At 38.2% G+C, this 20,468-nt stretch overlaps 2 protein-coding genes across 12 annotated transcripts in view; one reads left to right on the top strand and one right to left on the bottom strand.

Annotated features, from left to right (window-relative positions):
* LOC106081495 (dystrophin, isoforms A/C/F/G/H) overlaps positions 1 to 20,468 on the top strand; it is a 1,057,252-nt gene that overhangs the window by 554,560 nt on the left and 482,224 nt on the right. The gene's annotated exons all lie outside the window — the stretch shown is intronic.
* Positions 16,009 to 16,542, bottom strand: LOC106081489 (mitochondrial import inner membrane translocase subunit Tim16-like). Its single transcript, XM_013243479.2, has one exon. The coding sequence runs from the start codon at positions 16,506 to 16,508 to the stop codon at positions 16,095 to 16,097; it is 414 nt and encodes a 137-aa protein (XP_013098933.2). The 5' UTR covers positions 16,509 to 16,542; the 3' UTR covers positions 16,009 to 16,094.

Below are 20,468 nucleotides of genomic sequence, written 5' to 3'. Positions count from 1 at the left end.
CAGTGCACGAGGTTGTGCATAAAATAGAAGAATCCTTCGATGCCAAAACATACACACTGGCGGTATGCATTGACATCGAGGGGGCTTTTAACAATGTGCGGACCGACATTCTGATCTAATCCTTAGACCAGTACCGGGTTGACCCGGTTCATAGAGACTGGATAAACCATATTCTAAAGAACAAGTGGATAAATTGTGTGTCCCATGGCTTAAATACAAGGGAGAAAGTGGCACAGGGCACGCCACAGGGGGGCATTTTATCGCCTCTCCTATGGGTGACCACCATTAATGACCTATTACAGATGCTGACTGAGAAGGGATTTGAACCCGTCTGCTACGCAGACGATGTTGTAATACTTCTAAGGGCAAGGATCCGAACCAGCTATGCAGAAGGGCCGAAAGAGTCTTGCATATGGCATATGAATGGGCTAGACCCAGAGGTCTCAATGTTAACCCAGAGAAGACTGTTCACGAAGAAGACGAAGGTGGGCCAATTTAACGCACCACGTTTCCTCAATAAGACGATTTCGATATCTGACAAGGTCAAATACTTAGGTATGATCTTGGACAGGAAACTGAATTGGAAGTGTCACATTCAGGAGCATACTGAAAAGGCTCACACCTGTTGGTCACTATATAGACGGGCCGCAGGCTTGAAATGCAGCCTGAATCCGAGAACCATGCACACTAGAGCACTGAAGACTATTCTAGATATGCGACCCATTGACATACAGATTAAGTGTGAGGCAGTCACAGCGGCTATGAGACTTAAAGCGAGGGAGAATGGATTGAGGATGAGAGCAGCACATTCCATCGCGGATAATCGAGGCGACCATAGGAAACCTGGAAGGAAGGGAAGAGGTTTCCGATAGGATACCTGAGATGAACCTTGAAGTCGAATGCGAGGCACTGCTGCTATCGGCACAGTCTTGTCAAACCAAGACTGTGCCGATGGCACCAGTGCCTAGTACCCTAGTTTTGCCATCAGGAAGATCATGTTACACGGATGGATCAAAGCTAGAGGACAGAATGGGCCTGGGGGTTTACATTGAGAACCCAGGGACTGAGATTTGTTTTAGACTGCCAGGGCAATCACGAAATGTATGAAGTGGTGTGGTGCTAACGCGAGGACTTCGAGTGTGAACATCTTTACCGACAGTAAAATACAACCAGGACGGTAAGGTAACGAACTTGTCTTGAAGTGTAAGAAGGAGATTAATGGCTTCTCTGAGAATGGCAGAATCCTCATCGTTTGGGTGCCGAGCTACAACGGAGTAAGGGGAAATGAAACGACAGACGATTTGGCGGTGAACCCAGAGGACTGCCGTCAATAATCTTGGTTAACCCGAGGCCTTTCCGGTCGACGCAGTCCGAGTTAAGGGAGTGGGCGATGAATGCGCATGTAACATTGTGGAACAGCGAAACGGTCGGTAGGATGGCAAAAATCCAATCGTGAGAAGACGAGGCTATTACTGAAAGGAAGCAAGAAGGAGGTCAGCATAGCTATTTGTATCATAACGGGAAACATAGGACTACGAGCTTACTTATGTAAATTCGGTGCGGCAAGTGATAGCATGTGTAGGGCATGCGGGGAAGATAATGAGACGTTGGAGCATTTCCTTTGTCAATGCCCGGCTTTCGCGTCTAACAGATACCGGCAGTTAGGTGGAGACGCTACACCAGACATGAATCAACTTAGAGGAGTGGTATTGAAAACAATTAAGGATTTTGTAAGAAGCACGGAATTAACAACTTAAAATTTACTTTTTCGTGGTAACTTTATAGTTTTTAGAGCGCACAACAAGCCGATTACTGGCTTAGGTGTATGTCCATAGTGGCATGGGGTGGATTAATATCTGCACCCTCTTTTCAACCTAACCTACGTTTTTTCTAAATATTTAATTTTTCCTTTTTTTTATAAAATTGTTAAGCTTTAAAGTATTTGTTCCAAGTGCAGCTTTAATGTTAATCACCACGCCATGCTTTGCCATAGAGGAGATTAACAAAAATACTTGGTCTCTTTATTTTATATAATTGCAGGACTGTTAAAATACATATTCATTGCCAGGCAATAAATTTCTCATTGTTTTCATCCCTAAAGTATGCAATGTTTCAGCAAAATAATTCCTCAAGTTACATATTTTCAAATATTTTCCTTTTTTTTCGTAAAATTGTTAAGCTTTAAAGTAATTGTTCCAAATGCAGCTTTAATAATAATCACCACTACGCCATGTACTGCCATAGACGAGATTAACATAAGTTTAACAAATTTGCTACACCTTAACAGTTTTTTTTGCTTTTCTCTGGCTTTGGTGATAAAATATATGAAATAAAAAAAAACATATACTCGCCTGTGTTAGCACATACTTCCGTCAACGCCTACCATGGTTTTTAAAGGTTGTTTAAAATTATTTTTCTAGCACAACGCATAGCACTAAAGTGCGGCATATTTTGGATTGACCTCAAAATATGTATACAAATTGTAGCATATTTTCAGGTGACACAGAGATGAGACGATGTAGGTGAAGAGAATGATAAGAGGACTTGTCAGCGTGTGGTTTACAGTGATTACGATTAATCCAAAACATGATATAGTGATATTAAATCTGGTCGAAAAAATTCAAGGGATTTTTGATGAAATTAATGAAAACCACATTTAGCATGAATACTAAAGTCCCCATACAATACTTCTATTACATTTTATCTAAAAAGGATAATCAAAGCCTTTTGAAGGCTCAAGAAGTAAAATCGGTTGATGGCTATATAGGGAGCTGTATTAGAAAAAAAAATCCGTTAAAAATCACAATTTGAAAACATTTTAAATGGAATGACAACCCCTTACAGTATGCAAAACACAATGTGTTTTTATTTACCAATCCCAGCTTCGTCGCTATTACACAGCCTTTTATTTCTCCCTACAGTTCTAAGTCCGTCGTCCTTTTTAACCATAAACCACTGTGCTCAGGTGGTTGTAATGTTCTCCGCTCATTTGTGGTATGTTGACAACATGCATTCATTTACAACAACATTCATAGCCAGAAACTATCCCTGCAAACATTTTCGATGGCCAAACAATCTTCTGCGAATTTTCTAGATGAAGGTTCTGATCGCGGACGAGAGTCGTAGACGATTCCCCCGTCGTGAGAAGTTTTGTTCTCAAAACGAATCTTCTGGAAGAATGTTCCGCGAATCTTCCATAAGAGTTGCTAAAGAGTAGATGAGAAGAGTCTTTGTAGATCTTATAAACACGTTGACGAGTTACAAAAGAGTCTTCTAGAAGAGTTGCGCATTACTCGTCTGGGTTGCTGAAACTTATGCACACGCAAGAGATTGTCCAATGATAAGCTAGAAAAATGTGTCACAAGTGGGTTGCACAATAATCGTCGCGAAGAGTTGCTGAAATTTCCGCACACGCAATGAATTGTCCAATGGTAACCTAGAAGAGTGTTTCACTACTCACACGGACGTTTATAACGCAATGGGTTCCAAGAGAATCGACGCGAAGAGTTGTTAAAACATCCGCATATGTAATGGATTGTCCTATGATATCTTAGAAAAGTGTCCCTCATATGGAAGTACAATTGCGTAAAAATCTTCCAGAAGAATATTTTATTCATCGCGGTGACGAACGCTTTTCCAAAATTATGAAAAATGTTTGTAGTGGTTAATGGTGTAAAAACACAGTCATGCTTGCCGCCACCAACACAACAAAATGTGTTGGGTACATAATTCACAGAGTTCACATCATGCATTCTCTGTTACAATTTCCCTCACTTAAAAGGGGAAAGCTCACACACACACACACATAAACAAAAGGCTTTCTGTTTACTTTGGTGAGGTAGTATGTAGTTGATTTTAATGTTTAATCGTGTGTTTACTTCTTATATACACACATCAGAGGTGGCAAGAACAGAAGAAAAAAGGTGTCCTATGCGACCAGGTTGTTGTGTGAGGCCATTATTATGGCATTTGCGGATTTTTGTATGTGTCGTCTATGTGAGTGACTATGAATGATGTCAACCGCGGGTGCTGCATACGTATGTGTAAGTTTTAGGAAATTACTGTTTTTACTTTGCTTTTTAGAACAAACTCATCTTTCTAGTCGAAATGTTTGAGAAAATGAGAGTATTTCTTAAAGTATCACAATAAGGCATACGTATTATTTTTGTGTAACCCCTAAAGTATGCTACAATATTCGGCATTACTTTAATAACACCACAAAAAGGATTATTTGGAAACTAATTTGTAGCAATATGCGTCTAAAAAATCGTTCAATAGTTTTTAATAAATACGAAATTGTTTTATCATAAATTCAAGAGTCCTAAAAAGTCGCCAAAATAGCATGGTGGGTCTAGCCCACAGAAGAACCTTTCATGACATAATTGGTTACATAGAAGGCTATCTCGCTGAGGATGCCTTTAGTAATGGAAACATTAGGCATCAAAACTACCGCAGGAAAGTTATTTACTAACTTATTCACAGAAAGACGTATTATGACAGGCTTGGGATCTATATATCTGTTCAGATGGGTCAGTAGAACAACTCTTCAGGGAAGTGCACTGTCTCCAATTCATTGGAATAGAACTTACTTTACTTTAATTGATTGTTCCAGAACATCTGTGCTGTTAGCCGTACTCGGTAAAGGTTTCCTAGCTCTTCAAACTTCTGCGCTCCTTCTCAATGCAGGTTAGGTCAGTCTGCCATCAGACTCCCTTAGAATTTCGTCCACTGTGATACCACTGACCACAGCTATATCAGGTAATGTACCGATTTGCGCCATACTTTGCACAGTTCTTGGAAGACATAACAAAACACCTCATGCAAAATTTCAGCCAAATTAGATGAGAGTTGCGCCCTCTAGCGGCTCAAGAAGTCAAGATCCAGGTTGTGAACCGATTAGAATTATACCCAGCGCAGTTGTTGAAAGTCATAACAGAACACCTCGTGCAAAATTACAGCCAAATCGGATAAGAATTGAGCCCTCTAAAAGCTTAAGAAGTCAAAATCTATGATCGGTTTATATGGCAGCTTTATCAGGTTATGCACCGATTTTGACAATACTTAGCACAGTTGTTGGAAGTGATACCAAAACTCCACGTGCATAAAAATAGAAGTCATTGTGTAATATTTCAGTCCATTCGGAAAAGAATTGCGCCTTGTAGGGCCTCAAGAAGCAAAATCGGGAGATCCGTTTATATGGGAATTGTATCAAGCTATAGGCTATAGATTGATTCAGACCATATTGGACATGTATGTTGAAGGTCATGGGAGAAGCCGTTGTACAAAGTTTCTGCCAAATCAGATGAGGATTGCGCCCTCTAGAGGCACAAAAAGTCAAGATCCAAGATCGGTTTATATGGCAACTATATCAAACCATTGACCGATTTGGCCCATTTACAATCCCAATTGACCTACACTAATATCAAGCGCCTGGCTTTCTCCCTGGAAAGTTAGCGTGCTTTCGACGGACAGGTTATGGGTAGATCGACTTAAAATGTCGTGAAGGTCAAGAATTATATACTTTATGGGGTCTTAAACGCATTTGTCGAGGTGTTGCAAACAGAATGGGGAAATTAGTATACCCCCATCCCATGTTGGAGGGTATAATAATCAATTTAGATGTAAAGGAGCAGTTGCGGAGCGGAGCGAAAAACAAAATTACCGGAGCGCAACATTTTTTGCCGGAGCGCAGCAAAAGAAGGGTACCCGCTCTGGATCTCTGCTTTACATATTTTCATTTCTGGACATTTTTAGCACAATCCATGGTGGTGGGTTCCCAAGATTCGACCCGGCCGAACTTAGCACGCTTTTACTTGTTTTTGTTAATTTTGAGTCTAGCCATCATCTCTGCTTTCATCGGCTATCAACATGCTGTAAAACTAAGTTCTTTGAACAACATATTTCGCGCTCCACAAATTGCTCGGTTGATCTCTGCTGCAGGAACAGTCAAAGTGTTTTCAACTCCATGACAAAACTTTCTGGCTCTCAATCCATACCTAAATTTCTTAATTTTTTCTTTATTCTCAATTTTTCTTTGAATCTACACATTCTTCCCCAACTGCTAATTTTAATATTTTCCTGTAAAAAGACCCGTTAATTTTTTTTGGAATATTTTACTTCTACCATCAATCAAAGTCGCTTCCATAAAATAGATTTAAATACCCGTCCCAATGACCATGCCATACAAAAGTTTCTTAATACCATTCCCCTAGAAGTATGCTTTACTTCTTTTGCCAAACAATAAACTTTTTTTAAATTATGCAAAGTATATGTATTTTGACCCCATAAATAAGTCATTATATTTTTACCAAGCTTCCTGCCATCACAATGCTGCGATTCTTCACTTTCGTTGTTGTTGTAATGAAGAGAAATATTTTCATATATTTTTTTTCTGGTGGTTTGAGGCAATAAAATTATTAAGTATTCATTAGCTAGCCCACATAATGGCAAAGTGGTGGTTGTTTGTAATTGAACCAACAAATTATGGCTATTAACTTAAAAAAAAAATGGCACATGGCATGTAGCAAAAGTTTATATTTTTATTGCTTTTTATAAATAGAATGAAAAGTTTTTAAATACAATGGAAAATTTGCTTAAGACCAAGTGATTTAATATTAAAGCGTTAACAGTTTTTGATGGTGTTACTTGTAATATGTATTTTGAAACTGTATGGACTATTTTGCCTTAATGAGAGTGTTAATGTCGACGAAGTGCTGAAGGTAGTCAAAAATTTAAAAAAATGTAACTTTGGCGGCAGCAGCATGCATATACAATAGTAAAGGCAAATCCTTTGAAACAGCCCTTCACGACCTAGTCGGTTCTCTAGAGGGTTCTCTCGCTGTCAAGGAATATACATTGGTAGCATTTCTTGACATTGAAAATGCTTTCAATAATGCAAAACCGACGTCAGTCATGAAGGAATTGGAGTTTCTAGACATCAACTCTACCGTAAGAAAGTTTATTAATAACTTACTTACTAAAAGATGCATTATGACAGGCTTGGGATCTGTGGATCTAAAAAGATGGGTCAGCAGAGGAACTCCTCAAGGAGGTGTACTATCTCCTATACTTTGGAATATAGCCATTAACAATATATCATTGTCTCTGGAAGAAAAAGGCGTAAAAGTGGTCGCTTATGCTGATGACGTGGCAATTGCGGTTAGGATGAAAGTTTCCCAGCACTCTAAGAGAGAAGTTGAAGCTCTACGTGCAAAACATAAGTAGTTCTTTTCAGCAGGAGATACAAGTTGCCTACAGTGGAACCTGTCTCCTTGAATGGAGAGAATGTACCATTTACAGAAAGTGCAAAATACCTGGGTGTTTCGCTGGACAGGAAATTGAACTTCAAATCCAACATTTTGGAAAGGACAAGAAAGGCAACTCGTGCCCTATACACCTGCAAGAGAGCCATTGGCAAAGATTGGGGGTTTAGACCGAATATCATGCATTGGGTATATACTGCAGTTGTCAGATCTATAATGCTATATGGTGTTGTGGTCTGGTGGACCGCGCTTCAAAAGTCCACCTACTGCTCAATACTTAAGCGGATCCAAAGGAAGGCTTTTTTGTGCATCACAGCCGCACTGTGAACGACACCATCTGATGCTTTGAATTCAATGCTTTATCTTATGCCTCTGGACATTGTGGCTAGACAAATTGCAGTGACCCCGCCCTTGAGGTTAAGGGAGCCTTCTCATTGGTAATGTGGCGACTACGGACACAGTGTTATCCTTGACATAATATCCGATGTTCCAGGCAGTGTGGATTACACCTTACGCGAGCCGCTGTTTGATAAAAACTACTGTGCCGCTATTTCTGATAGAACCGATTGGAACTACGATATCCCTGGTAACAGAAGTTACATAGACTTTTATATGGATGGTTCCAAACTAAACGGCCAGGTGGGCTTGGGGGTGTACTCTAAAAGGTTACCCGACCACTGCAGTTGGTATCCAGCAGAGATCCTTGGAGTGGCTAAGATATAATGTCATGAATGAATGAAGCTGTAGGGACATCGTGGAAGAAGAGAATATAGGACACCTTCTGTATGTGTCCGCACTAGCAGTTAGAAGGAGTTCCCCTTTAGATTCTCATTTCTTTGAGAACCCATCTGATTTAGCGAACATAACCATTCGCAAGTGAAGGCCCCCGTAGGGCAGAGGTTTGCATGTCCGCCTATGACGCTGAACGCCTGGGTTCGAATCCTGGCGAGACCATCAGAAAAAATTTCAGCGGTGGTTTTCCCCTCCTAGTGCTGGCAACATTTGTGAGGTAATATGCCATGTAAAACTTCACTCCAAAGAGGTGTCGCACTGCAGCATTCCGTTCGGACTCGGCTATAAAATGATTATAAAATCTTATCATTGAGTTTAAGCTTGAATCGGACTGCACTCATTGATATGTGAGAAGTTTGCCTTTGTTCCTTAGTGGAATGTTCGTGGGTAAAATTTACATTTTGAATAGTTTCGAGTTATTGGGCTTTTTAAAGCGATCTGGATGGTTCAACGCTAGGGACTAGAAGGCATCTTCCTTCTTCTATTCCTGTGGTATCATAATGGACGAAAACGTCTAGATGAATCCGATGGCAGACTACCACTTAAACCTAACCTAACCAGCACAGTTGTTGAAAATCATAATAAAATACCTCATGCAAAATTGCAGCCAAATCGGATAAGAATTACGCCATCTAGCGGCCATCCAGAAGTCAAGATCCAAGATCGGTTTATATGGCAGCTATAACAGGTTATGAACCGATTTGAATCATACTTAGCATAGTCTTTGGAAGTGATATCAAAACACGCCGTGCAAAATTTCAGCCAAATCGGATAGAAATTGCGCCCTCTAGACACTCAAGGAGTCAAGACCCCAGATAGGTTTATATGACAGCTATATCCGGTTATGAACCGATTTCAATCATACTCATCACAGTTGTTGGAACTACGATATCCCTGGTAACAGAAATTACATAGTCTTCTACACGGATGGTTCCAAACTAAACGACCTGGTGGGCTTTGGGGTGTACTCTAAAAATTTATAACTGATCATCCATGGTCATATAACTGGTGTCCAGCGGAGATCCTTGCAATTAAGAATGAGGTGGAATAGCTAATATATAATGTCATTGCGACGATTGGCATAAATATAATCTTAGACAGCCAGGAAGTCATTAAATCCCTGGAGAACATATTTCTGAACACGAAAACCGCCCTCGACTGTCACAGATCTCTTAACGAGATGGCTGAACAGTTCAAAATTCACCTGTCCTGGTTGCCGGGCCACAGAGATATCCCAGGGAATTCTAAAGCGGACGAGCTTGCGAAACTAACAACTACCCTAAACATTCCAGGGATACTGAATTCTGTGAGTATGCCTCTAGCCACATGTAAGCTAAGTTTTCAGAACCAGGCCCGAAGGACAGCGAATGATAGATGATCACAAAGAGTGGGCTGTAAGCATTCCAAAACTATGTGGCCTTATCTAGACTTGAAGAGATCTACTGCTTTGCTGTCATTGGCCAGAACAGATGTCTCAGTCATTGTGTCCATCATGGCTGGTCACTGTCTAATCGGAAAACATGCTGACAGACTGAAGGTTGCCAGCAACGACTTTTGCAGAAGCTGTTAGGACATCTCAGAAGAAGAAACTGTAGAACATCTTCTGTGTGTTTGTCCCGCACTAGCATTTAGAAGGAGTTCCACTTTAGGTTCTCATTTCTTTGAGAACCTGTCTGGTTTAGCGGATGTGAACATTCGCAAGTTGTTGAGCTTTTTAAAGCGATCTGGATGGTATAGCGGTAGGAACTAGAGGGCTTCTTCTGTGACTGTGGTATCACACTGGACGAAAACGTCTAAGTGTGTCTGATGGCAGACTGCCACTTAAACCGAACCTAACCTAACTTCTGAAAAGAAACATAATCAAGTTGAGTCTGAGAGTATTCAGGAACTTTAGGAAAATTTAATTTCCTCCTCAACTCAATATATTGGGTTGCCCAAAAAGTAATTGCGGATTTTTCATATAGTCGGCGTTGACAAATTTTTTCACAGCTTGTGACTCTGTAATTGCATTCTTTCTTCTATCAGTTATCAGCTGTTACTTTTAGCTTGCTTTAGAAAAAAAGTGTAAAAAAAGTATATTTGATTAAAGTTCATTCAAGTTCAAGTTTTATTAAAAATGCATTTACTTTCTTTTAAAAAATCCGCAATTACTTTTTGGGCAACCCAATATATATGTTCTGTGAGTTTGCAACATGCGGAATGAAATGTTGACCCAATTAATATTTCTCAATGAACACAAAAATGTTTTCTTATGGGAACTAGTTATTCATAACCTCAGAAGTTTCATAATTCATACTTTTCAATTATTGGTAATTAATCAATTCAAAAGCATATTTCACATTAAAATAAAGTCAACAAATTGAACGACAGAAATACTCTGCCAAAGATTATATATGGCAAAGTTTTGTAGCTGAGGAAACATTCGATCATTCCTAAGTAATATCAACATACTTTACTGATTATAATTTACCGCAAAATTTATTCTTACACATAACCATATCTTATGATTTGGTTATACAAAGGTATTACCAAACGTCTTCATTGTGTGTATAATCTTATGCATATACTTGAACTATTTGTTATGTTATTGTAAGCATTCATAATACTTTGCTTCATTATAGCAATTTGAATGCTTTTGGCCAATGTGCATCATCTATCTCGAAAATCCCATTCAAAAGGGATCCTTTGCATAAATATGCTGGAGAATAACCACATATATATGAGCAATTAATGGGTTTGGTGAAATTATGCCAAATTCCAAAGTCTGTTCTTCATTGCAAACGACTGATTCCTAGGTACTACTATTGTTTGTGAGTAAACATGCAGTTTGATTATGCAAATGCTCTAAAGGATCTGGTAGTTAATGAGAATTCATTTCTTGTCATGTTGTTTCAATTGCATTCTACCAAGTACTCAACTGTTTGAAACATCCTGCTCAAGAAGTCAAAAACAGTGATAGATTAGTTATAAAAGGTATGTCGGAGAATCTATCGATTTGAAACATAGTTGGTATAGATTTAGAAATCATGTGAGGACAATATATTAGTTTCTATGGATTTTTAAATTTAATTGTGAAAAACCAGTGACAAAGTCATGCATAGCCAATTTCACAATGTCTCCTTATACCCATGATTTGGGGATTTGATTTATTAGATTAATAAACTTGTGTGGTACAATGATAAAAATAAGTCAGGACGGCCAAAATCCGGACATATTGTGGGAGTTATAGTAAAATCGTAGTTCAAAATATTGGGGAGGTCAGTTGACAAATGCGTTAGCCAAGGTCTTAAAATGAAAATCGCAAAATACTTATATATGGGAGTTATTTTTCGAAATCTGAACAGATTTCTATAAAATTTATCAGTAATCAGATGAGTCATAAAAGAAACCTTAGTGACAAATTTTGTGAAGATTGGTTAACACATGATCAAATTATTGCAATATTATTAAAAATAGGACGAAAATAAATATGAGAACTATATCGAAACTTAACTGATTTTAACCAAAATCGGGATATATATATTGGGTTGCCCAAAAAGTAATTGCGGATTTTTTAAAAAAAGTATATGTGATTTTTAATAGAACTTAGAATGAACTTTAATCAAATATATAATTGCCATTTTGTTCGATAACCTTTTGCCATCTTCCTGGCAAATTTAGTATTCCACGCTCATAGAACTTCTGGCCTTTATCTGCAAAAAACTGAACAAAGTGCGATTTTATAGTCTCATCATTGCCGAAAGTTTTACCATTTAAGGAGTTCTGCAAAGATCGAAATAAATGGTAGTCTGATGGTGCAAGGTCAGGGCTATATGGTAGATGCATCAAAAGTTCCCAGCCAAGCTCACTTAGTTTTTGGCGAGTGACGAAAGATGTGTGCGGTCTAGCGTTGTCCTGGTGGAATATGACACCTTTACAATTGACCAATTCTGGTCGCTTCTCCTTGATGGCTGTGTTCAATTTGTCCAATTGTTGACAGTACACATCCGAATTAATCGTTTGGTTCCTTGGAAGCAGCTCAAAATATACCACACCCTTCCAATCACACCAAACAGACAGCGTAACCTTCTTTTGGTGGATATCAGCCTTTGAAGTGGTTTGAGCTGGTTCACCATGCTTGGACCATGATCGTTTTCGACTAACGTTGTTGTAAACAATCCATTTTTCATCTCCAGTTATGATTCGTTTTAAAAACGGATCGAATTCATTGCGTTTAAGGGGCATATCACAAGCGTTGATTCGGTTTGTTAAATGAATTTCTTTCAATACATGTGGTACCCAAATATCAAGGTTTTTCACCAGTCCAAGACTTTTTATGTGATAATGAACGGTTGATTTTGGTATATTTAACTTCTCTCCTATCTCACGCTCAGTTACATGACGATCCAATTCGATTAATGCTTTGATTTGGTCATCATCAACTTCATTTGGCCGACCTGAACGTGGCTCATCTTGAAGTGAAAAATCTCCAGAACGGAATTTGCGAAACCAATTTTGACACTGTCTTCCTTTTAAGCTTTATCACCATACACATCTCGTAACTTTTTAGCAACCTGCTCCGCGTTTTTTCCTTTACGGAAATAATAAAGTAAAATATGACGAAAAAGCTCCTTTGTGGGCTCCATATTAAAATTGACGCCAAACAAACAAATGTAAACATAATTTCGCGCACTTTTTTCCTAAAGCATGCTAAAAGTAACAGCTGATAACTGACAGAAGAAAAAAATGCAATTACAGAGTCACAAGCCGTTGAAAAAATTTTTCAACGCCGACTATATTACCGACAATTACTTTTTTGGCAACCCAATATATTGAATATATTACAATAAAATATGGCCCATAATAAACTGTACAGTGTGAACATAGGACATCAACAAACTCTCTCCATCGAGCTCTATTGTTGGCCAAAGCCTTGACTTGATTCCACCATATATGGGTTGATTCCAACTCTCTTTTCGTATAGCGGATCCATGTGTTTTTCGGGCGTCCCCTCCCTCGCTGCCTTTGCAGGCTCCTGGCTAGGACATTTCTTGCTATATCATAGCGCGGTCGGTGTAGGACATGACCCAACCATGTCCATTTTCTCTTTCGGATTTCTACATCGACAGGGGAAGGGTTTGTTCTTATTTGCAATTCTTCAGTTGAAATACGGTTTGGTCAGAAAATTCGAAGTATTTGTCGTAGGCAGCGATTAATGAGAACTTGGGGAAAACTACGGGTAGTCGCTTGTGTGAAGCTCCAAGTTGTATAATCATATAACAAAATAGATTTTACACTGCTGTTGAAGATCCTGATTTTTGTATTATGAGAGATGTCGGTGCACCTCCAAACTTTGTTGAGTTTAAGAAAGGCCTAGCCTATAATAATCACAACATTCAATATTTTCGATAGTTTTAATAATAAATATCGATAGTATCGATACTATCATTAAATTCCCATCACCTATATTTCAAATGAAAATTGGAAGTAAAAATCAGGAAATCGATTTATATAGAAGTAATATCAATGCAAAGACCAAATAAACCAAAATAAATAAAGTCAGTTGGTAGTCATGAGAGAAATCATTGTAAAAATGTTAGCCTAAACGGATGAATATTACGCCCTCTATAGGCGCTATGTATCTTAAAGGATGCATTCAATGTCGGATTGCGTATTTTTTTTTTTTAATTTTGCAAAAAATTGAATTGTTTTGCGATATTAGCCATCGGAAAAATATCAATCGATATTCAGTCAAAAAAAAAAGTAAAAAAGCGTTAAGTTCGGCCGGGCCGAACTTTGGATACCCACCACCTCGGGTATATATGTAAACCACCTTTTTTTCCGGATCTAGACCGATCTGGACCAAAGTTACGAAGGAAGTCGAAGGGCTTGAAACAACTCACTGTCCCAAGTTTCAGCCAAATCGGATAAAAAATGTGGCTTTTATGGGCCTAAGACACTAAACCGGAGGATCGGTCTATATGGCAGCTATATCCAAATCTGGACCGATTTCAGCCAAATTGACGAAGAATGTCGAAGGGCCTAACACAACTCACTGTCCCAAATTTCAGCAAAATCGTATAATAAATGTGCTTTTATGGGCCTAAGACCCTAAATCGGAGGATCGGTCTATATGGGGGCTATATCAAGATATAGTCCGATTTAGCCCATCTTCGAACTTAACCTGCTTATAAATAAAGCAAATTTGCTCTTTGCTATATTTATCCTCAAGCCTACTTTGGCAGGCATTTTCAATCAGTCGTTCCAGTTGTACCTTTATGTGCTTAAAGCGATGCGTAAAGAGGCATTTATCATCCCCGAAATCGTTGTCCCCAAGGAAGTCATATGCCATAGGGTGCCTCAACATTAGTTGATTATATTAGACTTTAGCATTCCTATACAGCAGATTTTTTCAGGAATGCCCTTAGTGAACAGCGTACTCCACATTGAACTTCGCGATACTATGTCAAAAGCACGCTCGAAGTCGATGAATAAAAGGTATAGGTGCGTATTAAGTTCTGCAGACTGTTCAATGATTATGAACAGGGAGTTAATGTGATCGGCACAAGAATGTTCTGGCCGAAAACCCTGCCTGTTCCTTGCTCATAATGCTGTCAAGTGCAGGCGAAATTCGCTGCAGAAGAAGACTTGTCATCACTTTATTTTTTTGCGTTTAGCAATGTAATCCCCCTCCAGTTCTTACATAGGGTGAGTTAGCCCTTCTTTGGGATTGTGACCATGATCCCCTTCTTCAATTTCGCGGGGACAGAGGTTGTAGGCCTCTCTGATTATTAAGGCTGATCGCTTGAGCTATGCTCCATACCTCAACACTTCAGCGGGTATTTTATCAGGTCCGGATGATTTGCCATTTTTGAGTGAGACCAGAACGGCCTCAATTTTTTCGCAGGTGAGTGGGGCCGTAGATATATACCTGCGTTGGTTTCGGCGCTCAGGGTGATTAAGATGGCCAGAGCTTACGTCCTCGGCTGCTGGTCCTTCGGAGCTGAAGAAATCGCGCCATCGCTTTAATTGCCGCTCAATTGTTCGCTTATCTCTGCAAACTAGGCGCTCGACCAGCAAGGCGGAGGTGCGATTTTGGTTACTCTTGATTTTGGCCGTAGCAGAGCGTTGCGTGGATGTTTCCGGTGTTTTATTTCCCCTATAGTTTCGTTGCCTATCCATGGTTTTTGGGATCATCGAGCAAGGCCTATGATAGAGATGGCAGTCCCCGTATATGCTGCTGTTATATCGGCCCATGTATGGGTATTATTTTGAAGCTTCTCCGTTAATGTTTGCCTTGTATTCGTGCGCTGTTTCGGGGTCTTTTAGGGTTAAGAGGCTGAACTTGCTGTGCTTTTTGTTTGAGTTCTTTTCACAACGGCTGTGCGTAGACGTAGAGTGGCCACTAAGAGCATGTGGTCACTATCGATGTCGGCTTCTAGTATAGTTTTCACATCCATTAGCGAGCTTAGAAAGAGTTTGCTGATAAGTACGTGGTTGTTTTGATTACGGGTGTTTCCATCTGGTGATTCCTAAGTATATTTGTGTATATTTTTATGGGGGAATTTTGTGCCTCACGCAGAAATCGACCATTGTCATTCCTGGTATCGCCAAGTCCTTGCATTCCCATGATTGATTGTAGATTTTTTTTTTTTTTTTTTTTTTTCACTGTGGAGTAGAATATCTTAAACAATTTTTTTTTTATTTTTTTACATTTTCTGTTAATAACTTTCATTTAGTTTTAACAATAATTTTCATTTTATTAACTAAAATAGTAGTACAAATTGTTTTGTTCTTGAAGGAATATGAAGAAGGAAAGGAACCTTATTTACACACATTAAAACACATTGCGAAAACAAAAGTTCACAATTCACTTAAACAGGTTGTCGTGCATCTAATAGATGCTCGAAAATATTTAAGTAGGTAGTTGGTTTCAAGGAAACGACAGCATTTAAACTTAAATAACGTTTTCGTTTTATAAAACTAAAGCGTATTTTAAACGTTCATCTACTAGTCATCTATAAATGTCTAAACCGTCACCCCAACCACAGACTTAACTCATCATCGTTGCTTGTCACCCGGCCCTGTTGCATCCTCTGTCGCTGACGTTGATGTTTTTGCGGATTTCAAAGCCTCTTTGAGTTCATCATCGATACGTTCTTTGGCGCGGAATACCTTGGATTGCAGATAAAAGGAACCACCTTTTGCTTTATCATTGACATCGAACAAATGTTGGTACTTTTTGTTGACGTCTTCCAAATTCTTTAAATCATCGACATTCAATATTTGTTTAGCTTCTTCCAAAGTCATGCCTGATCGGGCATTGGCCTCTGCCCTTTTCTCACCCTGACGGCCACCACCGGCTCGGCGTGCAGCCTCTTGAGAGGCTGCAATTTCTTGTTTCAATGCCTTGGCAAAGGCACGTCCAATCGCCTGTGTACCCAAAACAATGATTTGCGCCAAATATTTTGCCATATTTGTTACAACTACAGCAATTTACCAATATTTATTAACTTAATTGATAAATTATCTTGAATTTGTTATTGATTTAAATAGTTTCTAGAGAATTTAAAGCATTTCTCGCAATGAATTATTATTCAATCGTTTCTAACCTCTTGCAAATGTTATTGTTGTTGTTGCCCAACTTGGCGATTGAAACCTCCCATAACAAGTTTAATGTCTCCTTTTGGAAGAGAGCGTGTCACTGAGTCGTGTTGGGAAAGGAATTGATCCTTTGTTTCTTTGTTATCGGGTTTGGTTGGCGCGTAGCATTGTACAATGGATATTTTGCTAAAATTTTAATTTAATCTTGCCTTCGTGATGCCTTTAAATATAACATTGTATGATAGAAGAGCTTACTTTGCTTTCGGAGACAGTAAAAGATCATTTGAGAAGTTTGCCCCTGTTCCTTAGTGGAATATTCATGGGCAAAATTTTTTGTTGTTTACTAGAGCATATCCAGGCCTTTAGTATAATAGTGCGTGCAAAAATTAAATGCATAGTTGCTAAGTCCCTATTGAGAAACCCTTTATATGCTTTGCAGGGTCGGAAATGGATATTTCAATTGTTGCAAATAAAATAACTAAATTAATATACCTCGTATCCTATGCTTGTGGGTATATAAATTAGTTTTCTATTTCCCCATCAAATATTTGTGAGTTTTTTCTTAATGTCATACATATTGGGTTGCCCAAAAAGTAATTGCGGATTTTTCATATAGTCGGCGTTGACAAATTTTTTCACAGCTTGTGACTCTGTAATCGCATTCTTTCTTCTGTCAGATATCAGCTGTTACTTTTAGCTTGCTTTAGAAAAAAAGTGTAAAAAAGTATATTTGATTAATGTTCATTCTAAGCTTTATTAAAAATGCATTTACTTTCTTTTAAAAAATCCGCAATTACTTTTTGGGCAACCCAATATATGTATTCAAATCCACTTTGAAATTCTATGATATTTCTTTCCTTTAATATAGTACTCGTACAACCAAGTTTCTATTTGTATTTTTTTTGGCTTAAAGCATTGATGCCCTGACAAAATCCAATTAAGATTATTTTTATGATTTTGCAATCTTCTCGTTTTGCTACTCCTCTTACATGACTAACAAATACCAAATAATTTATTACAATTCCTTGAAGAAACCAACAGACAAAAAAAAAACAAAATAACAACAACAAATTTTAGTTATCCTAAAAAAAAATAAAACACAAAAACGAATATAAAAATGTCAGAAAAATTTGTTATAATATTTACAAGTTAATTTAATTTGTCAGCCAACAACACCAGGGGTTTCGAACGACCATTTGTTCATTTCATTTGACAACGAAACCGACCAAAACAAAAAAATTGTCTAATCCAATACGCAAAAATGGATACTTGGACAGAGAATAACGATAACAATACACAGCTGGGTCAGTGCAAAAGGCGGTTATCAGAGAGAGAGAGAGAGGGAGAGAAAGTGTGCCGCAGGAGGGTTAGGGCTGAGGGTGACAAACATTGAAAAGTGAAATTGTCATTTAAGTAAAAACGTTGCAGATTGAATTACATTCTCGACTGACACTAAAACCATAAATTTGAATTTGACATTTTAAGAAGAAGAAGAAAACGTAAAGAGAAAAACCACAAAGAAAAAAAAATAAAATTTATTTGTGATGTGTGTGGAAAACAAGACTAACTGAAAAACAGAAAGGGGGATTTTTTTTTGAGTGATAATACATAGAAGTGAAACTGGGAGACGCATTTAGCAATAACGAGCAAATAAAAGCGCAGTTGTTAAATTCTTTTTATACCTTTCACCATGCAATGGAGGTATACAAGCTATGTCATTCCGTTTGTAGTACATCGAAATATTGGTCCTTAGACCCCATAAAGTATATATTGGGTTGCCCAAAAAGTAATTGCGGATTTTTTAAAAGAAAGTAAATGCATTTTTAATAAAACTTAGAATGAACTTTAATCAAATATACTTTTTTTACACTTTTTTTCTAAAGCAAGCTAAAAGTAACAGCTGATAACTGACAGAAGAAAGAATGCAATTACAGAGTCAAAAGCTGTGAAAAAATTTGTCAACGCCGACTATATGAAAAATCCGCAATTACTTTTTGGGCATACGTTTTAATAAAGCTGCTACATAAACCGATCTCGAATCTTGACTTCTTGAGTCTTTAGAGGGTGCAATTGGCTGAAATTTCGCAAATTTTTTTTTTGTTTTGAAATCTTCTTGAGCCACTAGAGGGCACAAATATTTTCCGATGTGACACAATTTTGCACAACGACTTCTCCTATGACTCTCAACATACGCGTCAAATATGGTCTATTATCTGATATAGCTCCCATATAAAAAGATCTCCCAATGTTACAACAGCTTTCGTCCTCGAACCAAAAAAGTGACTTGTGCAAAATTTTACAACAGTCGGACAACAAATGCGACCTGTACCTTGATTACAAAGTACATGGACAGATAGACGGATAGATAGACAGATTGACATACCTAAATCGTATCAGGAAGTGATCAATGGATTTAGCCCTTCTCTTTCTTAGCGTTGCAAATGCACAAAGTTATAAATCCCTGTATCACAGTGGTGGAGTAAGGTATAAATATTAGATCGGGAGATCGCCTAGAAGTTTCTGAATCACATCTCTGAGAGTGAAGGGAAACTTTTCCCCTACCGCAATAGCAACGTCATCAACATGCGCCACCACTTTTTCATCTGTTTCTTCCAGAGACAATAATACGTTGTTAATGGCTATATTTCAAAGAAGAGGAGCCAGTACATCACCTTGAGATTTTGCTTTGCTGGCCTTCTTAGATCTATAGATCTTCTTAGACCTATAGATCCTAAGCCTGCTGCAATGCATCTTTTAGCAACTAAGTTATAAACAAGTAAAAAGTTAAGCTCGGCCGGGCCGAACTTTGGATACCCACCACTTCAGTGAAAATTGGATAATTGAAGCACCCAAATTCGGTACGGACATTGAGTGGTCTAATATATTGGGTTGCCCAAAAAGTAATTGCGGATTTTTCATATAGTCGGCGTTGACAAATTTTTTCACAGCTTGTGACTCTGTAATTGCATTCTTTCTTCTGTCAGTTATCAGCTGTTACTTTTAGTTTGCTTTAGAAAAAAAGTGTAAAAAAAGTATATTTGATTAATGTTCATTCTAAGTTTTATTAAAAATGCATTTACCTTCTTTTGCAACCCAATATATGTCACTATTCAATTTTATAGAACAAAATATTGGTCTCTTTGGCAGATATATCCAATTATAAACCGATATGAACCATATTAAGGTCGGATGTTGGGAGGCTTTAAACTGTGAACTATTCCAAATTTCAGCGAAATCTGATAAAAGTAAAGCCTTTATGGCCTTTAGACCCTTTATCGGGAGATCGGACTATATGGCAGCTATATCTAAATATAGTCCGGTCTGAACCATATTTAAGTCAGATTTCGGGAGGCTTAGAATAACCCACTGTTTTAAATTTCAGCGAAATCGGGTAATAAATAAAGTTTTTATGGCCTTCAGACCCTTTGTTGGGACTTTGAGATCGGTCTATATGGCAGCTATATCTTAATATAGTTCGATCTGAACCATACTTGGATTAGTTGTCGGGAGGCCTTTAACTGACTGTCTCAATTTTCAGCAAAATCGGGTGAAAAATAACGTTTTAATGGTCATTAGAATCTTTATGGGAAAATCGGTCTATATAGCAGCTATATCCAAATATTGTCCGATTTGGCCCGTTCAAGAACTTAACTAGCTTGCATAAAAAAGACGTATCTGTGCCAAATTTCAGCTCAATATTTAAATTTTTGAAGGCTATAGAGTGAATACAACAGACGGACGGACAGACGGATAGACAGATAGACCGGCGGACACACGGACATCGTTAAATCGTCTTAGGATTTGACGACGATCCGAAATATATATACTTTG

The sequence above is a fragment of the Stomoxys calcitrans genome, chromosome 2 (assembly GCF_963082655.1).
Source record: "Stomoxys calcitrans chromosome 2, idStoCalc2.1, whole genome shotgun sequence".
Classification (NCBI taxonomy): domain Eukaryota; kingdom Metazoa; phylum Arthropoda; class Insecta; order Diptera; family Muscidae; genus Stomoxys; species Stomoxys calcitrans.
The sequence above is the reverse complement of the archived record's forward strand: the minus strand, read 5'-3'. Positions and strand labels throughout refer to the sequence as shown.

Coding starts and splice junctions, on each gene's coding strand:
- LOC106081489 (XM_013243479.2), bottom strand. CDS start 16,508: ATGGCAAAATATTTGGCGCAAATCATTGTTTTGGGTACACAGGCGATT.